Genomic DNA, 14,789 nt, shown 5'->3' on the forward strand with positions numbered 1-14,789 from the left:
GGCCTTACTGAAAAGTGAGCTTTGAGCAAAGATTGGAAGCAGGTGAGGACGTGAGCCAGTATAGGGGGAGAACATTCCCTCCCCATCCGGGGAAAGGGTGAAGCAAAGGGCCTGAGGCAGAAGTGTGCCCAGAGTTCCCTAGAGTGGAATGGGGGAGCAGTCTAAGGAGGAAAGATCAGAGAGGTCAGGGGAGTTCAGCCGCTGTTGCTGAGAGCAAACCACCACAGTGTCATTACCTGAAACGACCACCACGTCACGCTTCAAGACAGGGTTTAATGGTTACACAAAGTCTGGGGCTTCAGCTGGGGGGACGAGACGGTCTTGGGACAGGAGTGCCTGGATCTGGAATTTTCTAGAGTGCTCTGTCCAATGCAGTAGCCACCAGGCACATGTGGCAAATCAAATTAAAATTTAAATTAAATAAAATGTAAAAGTTGCTTCCTTGGTGGCACTAGCCACCTTCCAGATGCCAGACTTAGCCAATAAACATGGAGGACGCCCAGGAAATGTGGATTTCAGATACACAATGAATAATTGTTCTTAACGTAAGTATATTCCAAACAGTGCATGGGACATGCTTATACTACAGATTTACTGTTTAACTCAAATTCAAACTGAACAGGGTGTTCTGTGTTCTATCTACACCTTAGCTAACATGCAGCTATGGCCACTGTATTGGACAGCACAGATAGAGAACATTTCCATCACACATGAAGTTCTATGGGACACCGCTGATCTAGAGACCTCTACAGACTTGTCTGGTTCCTGGGCTGGGATGACTGGAAGGCTAGGCTTAGCTGGGACACATGGCCTCTCCCAAATGAGGCTTGGCTTCTCCCAGCACAGCAGCTGGATTGCGAGACAGAGAGAGAGAGAGAAAGAGATAGAGAGACAGAGAGTTCCGGGGGGAACAAGGGTCATCCAGAAAGCGAGGCTGCACAGGGCATCACCATCTCCTGTCCCCAACTCTGAGGCAAGTCACATCCAAACAGCTCAGTGTCCCCTGCCCCTCCTAGTGGGACAAGGGCTTTCACAGTGCAAGAGGGGCCCAAAGCGCTGCAGACACAAACCAGACCTTAGAAAAACACTCTGTGCAAGCCCCATAGGGACTCAGCGGGCGTTTCCAGCGTTTCCCTCACGACCGCCCAAACGGAATTTCCTGTCTTCTGGGGCTTTCGCGCTGAGCAGGCCAAGATCAGCTTCACGGAAGGAGGGAAGGAAGGAAGGAAGGAAGGGGGCTTTATCCATCGCCTATCTGCACACGCTCCCTGGCTCCTTCTCCTCTGCCCCCCTGAGGATCCTTTCCCTGTATTCCTCCTCCTGCTGCCCCTTTTTCTGCCCCCTAACACAGGCTCGGCCACCTGCCTCTCAGCACGACTGAATTATGGGCTCGTGTGATACAACCAGCAGCTCCCAGGAGCAGAGGCCCTGGGAGCCACAGCTGGAGCCAGCTGGAATCTCGAAGGCTGCCTCTGGCTCGACGTTTCCACACCCAGCAAACTGCTTTGCAGAAACCTCCCTATACTGGCAGGACAGGCCAATGGGGAATTGCAACTTCCACCAACTATGCCAAGAATGACCGTGTGTATCAGGCCGGAATCAGGAATCACTGGTACTAGCCTAACGCCCCCAGCAGCAGTCTCTATTTGCTATTCTGGAATCTTGCCTCGTCTTGGCTTCATCATCCAGGGCATGAAAAGTTCCTTCGGTGGCTTTGCGGTGTGGAGGGGACATGGCAAAGAAAGGACAAACAATCTCCATTCCATCTGCAAACAACTCTAAAGTGACAGGAGAGATCTGCGACGTGGCAGCTAAAAAAATACCAGTAACAGACGGTTTCTGAAACACAAACAGCCCACCAGCCTCTGCCACGTAATCAAAGTTCAGTGGGAATCTCACACCCCGACTACCCAGATCCCTCCCCTCTGACTGAGGCTAAAAATCCCCCTGAGGCTGAGGGTGCACCTGATGAATTAATGCAAGGGCTGAAGAAAGAAAAATGGCTGTGGGCTGGGATTATGGGTCTCCTTTTCCCGAGCGTTTTGAATATTACAGGTCCCATGGCTTAACAAGCTTTAAAGTTTTGTAAAGCGTAAAAGACCCAATTAAAATTAAAACCCTCCTAAAATGACCACAGACTTCATTCATAGTCTAAGTAATGAAATCTTGGCAGGGGCAGGGGAGTTGTCTGCTGACAGAATGGGGGTGGGGGGAGGATGGGCAGTGGAAAGACAAGATTCCAAAGAGATGTTCAGACTGCAGGGCCATGGAAACCATTCCAGGGAGATACCCAACAGCTACGAACCTCCCAAAATCACCCCAACTCTGGCATCCCTAAAATTGCTTTCTGTAAACCACACTACACATATGGCTAGGGGGAAAAAATCAGAAACCTGCTTAATAACTGACTTTTTAAAAAGTTTTATTTTTTAGTAACCTCTATACCAACGTGGGCCTTAAACTCATGACCCCCAGTAGCACACTTCCAACTGAGCCAGCCAGGTGCCCCTGTAATGTAATGGACTTTATGGGATGCATAAAAAAGAGGACTTTTACTTTCTAGTTTATACATATTTTGTTTGGATTGCTTCTAAGTATGTATTGCTTTTACAGTCAGAAACAAAGATTAAAAACAAAAAGTAAATGCCTTTGAATGGTGACAAAACAAACCTCTGATAAGGAATCTTGCTCTGTCCAAGGGGAGCCATGTGTTCAGGGGATAGGATGGGGAAGTGTTCTCCCGGCCTTCCTTCCAGGCATATCACTTGACCCAGCTCTGAACCCCCCCCAACCCCATTACCTCATAGCTGTTTGACACCAGTCCCAGAAGGTGAGTTCCCAGAACAGAAGGAGCAGCCTCAGTAATAGAGGTTGTGTCTTGGATCACCAGGGATCAGAGGCCCACACGAATCCTGGAGAGGACTGCTGGTCTAGGAACACACCATTCGGAGTAACTCGAAACCTTGGGTCCCATGACATTTCCTACCTCAAGATGATCCTTTGAAGGGTGCCTGGGTGGCTCAGTTAAGAGTCTCCTTTCAGCTCAGGTCATGATCTCTGGGTCCTGGGTTTGAACCCATTGGGCTCCCTGCTAAGTGGGAAGCCTGCTTCTCCCTGCCACTACCCTTGCTTGTTCTGTCAAATAAGTAAATAAAATCTTTAAAAAATTAATTAAAGGGGCAACTGGGTGGCTCAGTCAGTTGAGCATTTTGCCTTCAGCTCAGGTCATGATCTCGGGGTCCTGGAATCAAGTCCCACGTCGGGCTTCCAGCTCAGCGAGGAGCCTGCTTCTGCCTCTCTCCCCTGCTCGTGCACTTTCAAATAAATAAAATCCTTTATTTAAAAATTTTAAAAAAAGATGATCCTTTGAGCAACTCTGCAGGACCACCAGGCTTTCCCCCTTCTCACGCGAAGAGGCCCACAAGAGGGCATGTGGCTGCCCTGGGAGCCTCTGCCGCCTACAGGCGGGAGGCTGATGGTGCAAGGCGTTTACTTTCCTGTCTGCAGGAAAGAGCTTCCAAGTAAAAATCCACCCCTTACAGGGCTGGGTCTAGGCATTCTCTCAAATGAACCTCACAACCCCAAAAACGTTGGCAAGGTAAATACACCAAAAAAAAAATGGGGGTGGGTCAAGTGGGGACGTAGCTGGCCCACAGCTTGTGCTAAGTGACTGAAGTTTTACAGACCAGAGTGGTCTTCCCTTGTCAGCTTGGAACCATGGCTGTGCATGCTGCAATTCAACATCCCTAGGGTCACCAGCGGTCACTCACTGAAGCGTTACCGACACCCCCACAAATCATTCTGAAGTGACCCCAACTCACCCAATGGCCTTAAAACATTTTGGAAGGTTCTAAGCCCACCTTCACTCCCAGTAAGCTCCTCAGCAGCTAGTTTGCCACTTGACTTTCCCTGTCGAGGCCCACACAGAAGCCTTCTTTGCTCTGCACCCCACCCACACAGGCTCTGCAGCATGTGGGAGACACGCCAGCCCCCAGCACACTACCTCGCCTTCACGGTCCAGGATATTGGCTACCTCTCTGCCAGTCTGCCTGGTTCCTCCGGAATACGGAGCACAAAGCAGCACAAAGGCAGTGATGGCACCTTGACCGACACCCGTAGGAAAGGGCTGGAAACACCCCTCACCCACTCAGAACCCCATGGTTTCATGGAAATGACCGTCGACCCAGCTGTGACAAAATTATCCTTGAAACCGAGATAGTACAGAAGGTGCACACCTGGAAATGTGCCCAAGATTATACTTGGAAGTCACTGGTATAAAATTGAGGGGTATCTAAAGAATTGCTTCCCTCAGGACTCAGGACCCCAGCGTATGGCTGCCTGTTTGACACCCAGCCAGACCTAGTCCGAAGTGCAACAAGGCCCCAGTCAAGCCTTGAAACATGGTGGAGCAGCAGCTGGAGCTCCTTAGACCAGTTGTGACCCTGGGACACTGTTACCCACCCCAAACACGCCTAACATTTGTGCTACTATGAACAGTATAGTATGGGGCTGTCAAGTAAGGAGAGAAACCCAGACTGGAGTTACAACTGTTTAAATTCATTTTGTGCACCATGATTCCTAAGTATGTTCCTAAATATGGAAGAAGCAAGCTACTGTGTCTGGCATGCTTAGTAAATTTAGGTACCTGGTTCATTTTAGTAACGGGCTGGGTGGGGGAAGCAAGCCTTCAATGCCAGTTTAATAGAAGAAAAACTGCTCCCTGCAGTGTTCAGACACCAATATTCTGCAACCCTTATAGTTATAGCTAATCCAAGAACAGGGTAAAAGTGGTGGGTAAACACCTTTTACACAGCCTCAAAGGATCTTCCCAATAGTTACCTACAAAGGTTAAGATGTAAATCCTCACAGGGAACCCCTGGCAGGTACTACCTTAAATGCTCAGTCATCACAACAGAATCGATGCAGCCTTTCTGAGAACACAGCATCACTTATGCTAAGCCTGTCAAAAATGCAAACCCAAATCGAACCCATGGGCAAGCCAGACAAACCCAGATATGGGGAACCTTCTAAAAGATGGGACATCAGTAGTCCTAAAAGAAATTAAGATTAGAACGGAGGCGAAGACTGTGGGCAGAGACCTTGATGCCCTCAGCATCATCGAGGGTTAGCATCAACTGCAGTCTTGGGACACAGCTGGGCCCTGTTTTCCACAAAAATACTCCATATGGTAACATGATTTATTATTTTATTATACACTTTTATAAAAAGTCCACACACATACACGCACCTCCCCCTATGGTCAGGAAGGGGGCTCACATCTTTCTTAATGTAGACTGGCCATCTTCTAAAGTAGGCCATATTCTTTATACCCTAAGATATTTATATCCCAACTACAAAAAAAATGGAGCTGCAAAGGGTATATAAAGACAAACAAGATTTTCTCGCTCTTGTTACAGTACAATCACTTGAGGTGACTAAAGAACCGTGAGTTTAATAAGGGAGGGGGGAAATCACGTTAAGGAATGGAATGTGTGTTACCTGCAACAAGCAGCTGACTTACTTGTTGTCAGTGGCTCCTACTCTAGATTAACTGTAGGGACATGGGCACATGAAACTGTGAGACATGTGCCAGGCCATTGCCTGTACTTGGTTCCAGAAGGCACATGTTTCCTGCACTCTTTAATAACTAAAGACAAATTACAGGAGGACCCAGCATGTAGATTCTGCCCACTTTGAGGTATTAAATGCATAAGGAAAAAATTAGTTATGTCCAAGTAGCATGCAATAGAAATATTTTTAAACCAACATGGTTAAGTGTTAAGATTTTTAGAAATCAAAATATTTATTCACATAATTTTAAACTAAAGTCAAAGGTAATAAATCTTCTGTGGTAATGATTTAAGTGCAAGTGATGCTGGCTTTCTTTCACATTCACGTCCTTCATTCAGAGAAAAGGCAGATCAGTTGTTCTTGAACAAGTCGATGCAGCTCTGCAGGAGGGAGACATTGTTCTGGAAGAAAGACGAAGTCGAGACAGACCAATGAATCTCTCTAGAGTCCAGACCTCCTACACATCTGTAAGAACTCAACTCAAATCTACTGACTTAAGCTTTTCACAAGAGATTTAAAGCCAGCCCACCCCAATTTCATGTTGGCAAGTTCCTCTCCCTGAGGGTCTGGGACTGCCACCTGGAGAGGCTCACAGCTCCAGCCCAGGTCTGCTCTCAATGCAATCCCGGCCAATTTTGCTTACTGTGACTTAACCTAAAGGCTATAGAAGAGTTGTTCTTTGAAATCGAAGGCCTTGGAAAGACCAGATTAAAAAGTTGCTAAAACTGGGGCGCCTGGGTGGCACAGCAGTTAAGCGTCTGCCTTCGGCTCAGGGCGTGATCCCGGCGTTATGGGATCGAGCCCCACGTCAGGCTCCTCTGCTGTGAGCCTGCTTCTTCCTCTCCCACTCCCCCTGCTTGTGTTCCCTCTCTCACTGGCTGTCTCTATTTCTGTCAAATAAATAAATAAAATCTTTAAAAAAAAAAAAAGTTGCTAAAACTTAATTTCGAGTGAGATTATATAGATAAATATTCATAAAGAACTTAGCACAAATTGCTTTAAAGGAATTGAGTTCTTGCTTTAAAGGAATTGAGAAAACGCAGAACACCCAGAATATTACCATTATGATTTACACATACAGGACACTCCAAAACCCCAATTTAAAAGGTCATACACAACAGGACTTGGACTTAAAATCAAAAAGTAAATAAATGTTGTAGTCAAAATAAAGAAATTCAAAATACACACATATGTTCAAAGTCTTCCTGCTTTACCAATGCTGACTGGCCAGTGACAGTTCCCTCCTACCATGGCTCCCTGCTGATCCTGCTGCCCCGGGCCAGACAGCACTTCTGCGACTCACAAGGAGCTGTACCCAGGAACCATGCCCAGAAACCGAGCACCGAAAAGTCTTTAAAAGCTCCTTAAGGAGATTCGAATGTGTACCCAACATTGAGAACCATTTTTCATCGTCTTTTCTGTACCAAATTAAGCTACAGACATTAAACACACAAGGAAGTTCTTTCCTGTCTAAACAAAAAAAAATTTAAATATCAGAAGACACTAATATGCTCTTCTCAAAAGCAGTTATTTCATCATGATGTTAGAGAATTTTGGTTTGCAGCAGAAAAAATAATCGAACAAGTAACTCCCACCTACATCACACGAGATTAATACCATAAAGCAAACCTTATCTGCCCAATGATACTGGGACAGTGAACCGGGAAAGTAACTTGAGACGGGGAACCCTACAAAGTTTCTGGCTTAATTTGAAGGAAAAACACTTACCCTGGCATGCTTTATTTCCAGTTCAGACATTTCAATTAGATTCTTTCTAAATGCTGCCACTCTCTTTCGTTTGAAATTGATTAGTTCTGTAAAAGAAAGTTTACCAACAAAAGCTGAACAATTTTCATTTTTAATTTCCAAATATCATTCTTAAATATAATCTCCAAAGCTTTGACACACACATTTTCTCATATTTTTATCATCTCTGCCAAATGGGACACATATCTGACATTTTATGAACAATGTAGTGATGTGCCTGCCATTGCCATTATTTATTTAAAGATTTTATTTATTTACTTATTTGAGAGAGAGTGGGAGGGAGAACGTGAGCGGGGAGGCAGTGAGAGGGAGAAGCAGACTCCTCTGCTGAGCAGGGAGCCTGAGGCAGGGCTCAATCCCAGACTCTGGGATCATGACCCAGCCGAAGGTAGACGCTTAACCAACTGAGCTACCCAGACACCTGCCTTTGTTTTTTAAGTTATCTCTTCACCCAACGTGGGGCCCAAACTTACAACCCCGAGATCAAGAGTCACATGCTCCAGCTACCGCGTGAGCCAGCCAGGCGCCCCTGCCATTGCCTTTAAAATGAGCACCGCACCCATTACTGAGCATTAAAATTCAGAGAATGCCACAGACTACTTGGAGAATGAGCAGTTTTGCCCTGAACCTCTAGCTACCAGCGCTTGTAGAAAGAAGGCTGGGGAGGTGGTGAGCCAAACATACATATCTGCACCAGTGGCTATTTCTTCAATGATTACTTTTAAACTTTGAAACTACCGCTTATGTTCAGACAGCCTCTCTGTATATATGATCTATACAATGTCACCTTTGTATCTGTTCTTTCCTATCACCAAACACTATTCAGGATTAATGCTCCATTAAAAATTAGGATAAAACAAAAGTAAGTACTTCCTCCCTTGGATTCCTTCCATAAACCTGTAGTTCTGATCATCACTCCTTTGGTCAAACCCTCCCCAGCTCAAGCTGGTGCTCCAGTCCTCAGGAGAAACTTACCCTCCTGTACCGAGCCTATGTAGCACTGACCAAAAGAAAAGATCAAGCAGCCAACAGTAAAAAAGTAAATACTTGCAGAACAAATCTTACCATGATGGGTTATGACATTACCTTGGATATGCTAAATAGGTCTTCCCAAGGGTCAAGATAAACTCGCCTTTCCTCTAGGCCGGCACCCAGGACCAGGACTCAAGGCTAACCTGTCTCATCTCCCGTGATGTCTGTCCACACCACCACCATTTATACTATGCTCGTTCAACTGACCAATCAGTTCAGCCACGATTAAGAACCTGGACCAGAGGCAAACTAGTTAAGACCCATTCACTGCAGTATTGTACACAATACTGTGCTTTTACATATAGTATACCCAGCCTTACATTTTGAATAGAGGGTAAAATCTAATACAGGGACAAACCTTAGGAAAGGACAATCCTCAACCAGCACTTCAAAGCTCTGTGGTTTTTCTTTAATCCCCTTTGAAGCTGTCAGAGCTAATAAACTCTGGCCTATGTAATAACCTAAGATTTCGACTCTGAAGTTTTGAAGTTTGTTCTTTTCCTTATAAATTTAAATTAGCTAATTAAACAAAGGGCGAGAATTTATTTTCCTAGGGCAGCAAGGAGATTCCTTTGAAAGAATCCAGAAGACAGCCATGTGAGCATATCTGCATGCCCTTTTCAAGATTTTTATACAGAAAAACTCTGTTACAGCTAAGCAATGATAGTACTGAAAACAATGAGCCAAGACAAAGGAATTCTACTGGCTCATTGCTAGTATGAGGACATTTTCAGATAATGCTTATCTGATTCCGGAACCACAGGGGAGGGGGGAAAATGTTCTGAGAAAACAAAATCTTAAAATGAGATAGGGATCTCTCACAGAACCCGAGTTTGGGGATGAATCAGGTACAGAGTATCACTACAACTATATTCACATTCAGGAAAATACATTCTTCGGCGCCTGGGTGACTCAGTCAGTTAAGTGTCCGCCTTTGGCTCAGGTCATGATCCCAGGGTCCTGGGATCGAGTCCCACATCTTCTCCCTCTGCCTCTGCTTCTGTTTCTCATGAATAAATAAATAAAACCTTACAAACAAACAAACATGTTCTTTACTTTTCATGTTCTTTTACTTCTTACGCCCCCTAAGAAGACTACAATATACACTCCTGTCCTGTGGAAATGGAACACTATCTCCTTAATAAAGTTAAGCCATATTCCCCCCTACTCTGGAATGAGGTAAGGCAAGAAAGAAGCCCATGGCTATGGACTGGCACTGAGTCACCACCATGGACTCCTGATTTCTGAACACAGAGTTACACACCCCTCCATTTCCTGGCTCTGTCATCTGAAGGCCTAGAAGCAGATATACCTCAGGAAGAATGAGCACTTAGCATCCAAATCTTGTCACAATTCTGTAACTAAACAGAACCTGGGTTTCTGGAAGAAATGATGATTTCCAGGGCTAAAGAGGGACACAGAACATCTCAACTGCTCAAAAGATTGGACACACCAACTTAAAGGTGCTTCCCCCTAACTCTGGACAAACTGAGCACCAAAACAATGGAGTACAATAATGAATTTAAAAACTATTTTCAAAAATAGAAACCTAGGGGCGCCTGGGTAGCTCAGTTAGTTAAGCGTCTGCCTTCCACTCAGGTCATGATCTTGGGGTCCTGGGACCAAGCCCTGCATCAGGCTTCCTACTCAGTGGGGAGCCTGCTTCTCCCTCTGCTTGTACTCACTCATAGGCTCTGTCAAATAAATAAAATCTTAAAAACAAAACAAACAAAAAAACCCCATGACTCTTAAATAATGACAAGGAAGGAAATGTGGGAAAGAAGGGAAGGCTTATGTTTAAAGGATTGTGATGCCAAGGGTGTGGAAAGAGAACGCTAGAACTGGGGGAGGGGAACCGCCTTTCTGCAAACATCACAGTAAATAAAGGCTGGCTCAGGTAAGAACCAACACAGACTAAATTTAGGGAAATGAAGAGCAGGCTATCTGCAAGGTCTTACACCGTCTCCCCTCACGTTGCTGATTAGTGGCACAGGGGAAAAAAAAATTATGCAGTGGAGAAACTGGGCAATACCTTGATTGGGCAATCAAAATTAACACCACAAATGAGGAGCCCTCAGATGTTAACACCTGAAAGACACATTACTCGCATAGTATTCTGCTGGAAATGCCTAACCAGAACCTACTCATGAGGGAAGACATTCTGAAAATGAGGAACACTATTTGTAGAGACTGGTCCCCAAAAAGGCAAATGTCATTTAAAAAAAAAAAAAAGGCAGAGGCAGGGGTCCCCGAAAAGGGTTCCTTCCAAATTAAAGGAGTCATAAGAGCTATGATAACCTAACAGCAACCCCAGGAGATTATTGGGACAAACAACAAAATGAGAATACAGACAACAGGTTGGAATGTATTGTATCCAAGTTTACCAAAGTCAATAAGTATACCACAGGGATGTAAGAGAAATACACAACAAAGTTTTTTTAGGAATAAAAGGACAGTAGACACAACTTAATCTCAAATGGCTGAAAAAGGGAAAAAAAAATTCCACCCTGTGTGCATTTATAAACATAAACATGTGCCACCACATGTGCGTGTGCAAGTGACAAAGCAGAAGAGGCAACTGGACAGCGAGGGGACTCCAAGTAAAGAATGCATGGGTGTTCTCTGTATTATCTGTGCAACTTTTCTAAGCTTGAAATTATTTCCAAATAAAAAGCAAAAAGTAAAGAACAGCCCTGCTCAACCTTCTTTCGCAGATTCAGAAAGCTGTTCAAATTTCTGGCAGCATTCCTGCTGGTGTGTCTCAGCCAACTTAACATCTTTGCTTTTCAACCGGGCCTTATCCAAGGCTTTGTTTGAGTTCTCATAGTCGGTGAGGGCTTTGGTGCGTCTGTATAAGAGATCCTGAGGAAAAAATTGATAGGACATGGTAGTTAAACTTATCCTGATAAATTGATAGAGAACAAAACAGAAGACTAAGTATCTAAACTACTCTAGAATTTAACAAGGCCCAAGTACCACGGTGCCAATGCGCTGCCTGAAATGTCAGAAAGCNCTGTCGAATAAATAAATAAAATCTTTAAAAAAAAAAAAAAAAAAGAAAGCAACAATCTAGTCCACTTCAGCCTCCCCCTTCCATTATGGTTTGTTTTTTTTTTTTAACCTCAAGATTAACCTGGGAACAGCAATTCTTGCGGCACTGTTGACAGCTTTTTGAAATTCTTTACATGGATCAAAAAACCTCAAAAAGCTAAAAACAAAAGAACACTCAACAGTGAGAACTAAAGGATTGAATGAATCATTTCCATGATTCAATCGTGGAAAGCAGTTTCACAAAACTAACCAACGTCTACTGAAACAGCAGGCACTGCTGGGCGTGTCAAGTGATGCTACTAGAAGAGTGAGGCAGCAGGAAGAACATCTTCTAACCTCACCCCACTGCAAGCCCTGCCTCAAGTCCGTCAGAGGCTCTCATCTGAAATAAAGACTATCTCCAGCAATGTACAAATTACCTCTGTATTTAAAATAGAATAGATACGGGAGGTTCAACATACATGTTTTTGCGTACACTCAAAAAACTTGGGTTTATCATCAGCTCAAATCTATTGGAATTCGAAATAAGAAATATAAAGCATACAAAAATATATTCAAATAGAAGACTAAGGAAACATGCCAAGCAAGACGAATTAACTAAAAACAACACTATGAGGAAAATAACAAATTTCTATTTCCTAATGACATTCAAGGCAGTGTTATGCCCAGTGAATGCATGTTTCATTCCCAAAGGTCATTCTACTTACCACTTAGTCTTGCTTTTTTGCTAAGTAATGGTTTATAGACTCCAAAACTACAATTCAATAAAAAAACTCACCAAACCCCAAAACCTTCTCTCTCAAAAATAGCCCTTTCGGGGGGAACCTGGGTCTCAGATGGTTAAGCGTCTGCCTTCAGTTCAGGTCATGCTCTCCAGGTCCTGGGATCGAGTCCCATGTCCAGCTCCCAGCTCAAGGGGGAGTCTGCTTCTCCCTCTCCCTCTGCCTCTCCCCCTGCTTGTGCTCTCTTTGAAATGAATAAAATCTTAAAATCCCCCCCCCAAAAAATAGCCCTTTTGGAATGTGTTCAATTATACCCGCATCCAATAATCTTTAATTCCCCAAATTACTATCTGTCCACTCAGCACCATCTCTACTGCTCCTGATAACAAATTAAGGACACAATGCCACAAAAAGGTATGTTACTGTAGAAAGATTTCAATCTAAAATGGAACCAGAGACTATGAAATGGGAGACTCTCACACACGTGCCCTCAAAAGAAGGGAACCTAAGAACTAAGGGACTGATTTCAAATGCCCAATTTACAGAAGACCCAGAAGATAAAGACTTCTCTCCTGACTGATCAACTCACTTCTTGGCACAAACATCCTCAAGCCAATGAACTTACTGCTTGGACATCCCTCTCTTCACACCCCTGCTAAACACAAGCCCAGCCCAAACCCTTAGTGTACTTGCCTATAGCTCGCTACAGCATGTGTTTCCTGAACTGCGATTCCTCTGCTATTCCCAAATCAATTCAATTTCTGGTCATTCAGACTTGTCTCAGTTTACCTCTTTATTTAGACTAGTACTACTTACACAAACAATCCTGACAATTCCTATCTTCTTTCATTTTCAACAACAACAAAATACATCTCTAACCTGAGACCTCCTCTGGGTCACGGCAAGGTGGTCTTGTATTACTCCGACGAGTTACACAGCTGCTGCCTTACCTTAGCAGCCTCTATGTTGAGCATGTAGTATCGGAGGAGCTCCGTCAGCTTTAAGTCTTCATCTGAGGAGACTCGACTTTCTACTTTCTATTAAAAAAAGGAAAGGTCACCATCATCTAAGCAGCAATCTACAGATTATAAAATACACATTATAAAGACACATAAAAATCCTTACCCTAAGTTTTTCAAATAGTTCAGCGACCTTCAATAGATACCTGAAAAGATACACGGTTTTGGATTAAGGTCTTAAAAGCATGTATGAAATAGAACCTCATCAATATGAAATGAATGAGTAAATGCAGGACTCTGAGCCTTTGGTGCTTTAGAAGTAATTTATCAAAGTAGTACTTTCATCACCAACTGGCCCAATCTAGTAGAGAAGGTGGTTACAGAACTGAGAACGTCTACAGTGCCACACTCGTGGCTATCAACCTCTCTCAGTGCCCCTCTGCCACCTTGTCATGCAAACACTGTGTCCCAAGACAGTCTTTAACCAATGTCAAAGCTGTGTTAACCAAGCGCAGGTTCTAATGAGCTGCCACCATGGGTGCCCCAAAGCCATAAATATGCTATTTAAATAAGCAAAATAAATAAAAATAAAAAATTTAAAAAGCTACATTTGGGTTTTGACATTACCCTGACTTCCATCTTCAAATCAGAAATACCACCACCTGTTACACGAAGCCCTACGTATTAAGCAGAATGCAGTCTCACAGCAGAAATGCCCAGGATGAAGAAACTGTGAAAAATTCACAGTCAAAACCAGACTGGGATCACTGCACTACCCTTAAGGCCACCTTAACCAAAACATATTTCTTAGGTCCAGGGCACTACCAGGTGAAACACCATCCGCCAGAAAACATATAAGGCAAACTTCATTCAGAGACAATTCCAGAATTAAATCAATAAAAAGAGACCGTTTGACAAAAAATAAAGGCTTTGACAACAGTTACCATGTTTGGTATAAAAGTGCCCTCTGAGTACTCTACAAACACCTTAAACATGTCTATGTTCAGAGGATGTGTAAAGATTTAACCGCTCGACTACACTTTCCTCTACTCTTGATGAGCTGGTACTCAAAAGGAGAAGTGAAACTATACAATCATTCTCATTATACCCTCAGGAGTTTTTAATTAGGGGAGGAGGGAAAATGCTTTTCCAACAAAAACTTACTTTTTGATGACCGTGGGCTCTTCTAAAGCCAGGCTATGCAGACAGGCTGCAGTGTGGATATAGTCATCTGCAACATCTGCAGAAACAAGGACAGTCCTTTTTATAGGAACAGAGCTAGCACATTAGCAAAGTTAAGTGGCTAGTGGGTGAATAGTATTTACTTTTATGAGATCGGGTCATTTTGTCAGCTTTTGCACATGAATCCTTGATCCTATTATAATAGTTAATGAGGAAATTCTTCTCTTGCTCAAAGAAGTCATCTACCTCCTAAAAGGGGAAAAAAGATATTTAAGAAGCAAAACTCTCAGAAATATGAATGTATTTTGCATCAGAAGAAACATTAAGGAAATTAGCTCATGCATAAGAACTTTAACCTCCATGGACCAGGGAAACCCAAACTGATAAGACAGCATTTCATACCCAAGATGAGCAAAACTCAAGTGCTGGCAGGAAATGTCAAAAGAGAAAACCATTTTCAAGATCCATTCAACAATGCCCAGGAAAACTCTGGTATCCTAACATC

At 43.7% G+C, this 14,789-nt stretch overlaps 1 protein-coding gene across 3 annotated transcripts in view; it reads right to left on the reverse strand.

The window, feature by feature from the left end:
- Nucleotides 1–5,188: 5,188 nt before the first annotated feature.
- SNX5 (sorting nexin 5) overlaps nt 5,189–14,789 on the reverse strand; it is a 28,653-nt gene continuing 19,052 nt past the window's right edge. For all 3 annotated transcript variants that reach the window (XM_034641936.1, XM_002925076.4, XM_034641935.1), the window contains 7 exons: nt 14,428–14,533; nt 14,267–14,342; nt 13,269–13,308; nt 13,094–13,180; nt 11,073–11,232; nt 7,300–7,385; nt 5,189–5,972 (listed from right to left, as the gene is read on the reverse strand). In XM_034641936.1, coding sequence (XP_034497827.1) covers nt 5,922–5,972; nt 7,300–7,385; nt 11,073–11,232; nt 13,094–13,180; nt 13,269–13,308; nt 14,267–14,342; nt 14,428–14,533 — 606 coding nt within the window. In that variant the 3' untranslated portion in view covers nt 5,189–5,921. The remainder of the gene's footprint in view (nt 5,973–7,299; nt 7,386–11,072; nt 11,233–13,093; nt 13,181–13,268; nt 13,309–14,266; nt 14,343–14,427; nt 14,534–14,789) is intronic.

Source organism: Ailuropoda melanoleuca, chromosome 13 (genome assembly GCF_002007445.2).
Source record: "Ailuropoda melanoleuca isolate Jingjing chromosome 13, ASM200744v2, whole genome shotgun sequence".
Taxonomy (NCBI): domain Eukaryota; kingdom Metazoa; phylum Chordata; class Mammalia; order Carnivora; family Ursidae; genus Ailuropoda; species Ailuropoda melanoleuca.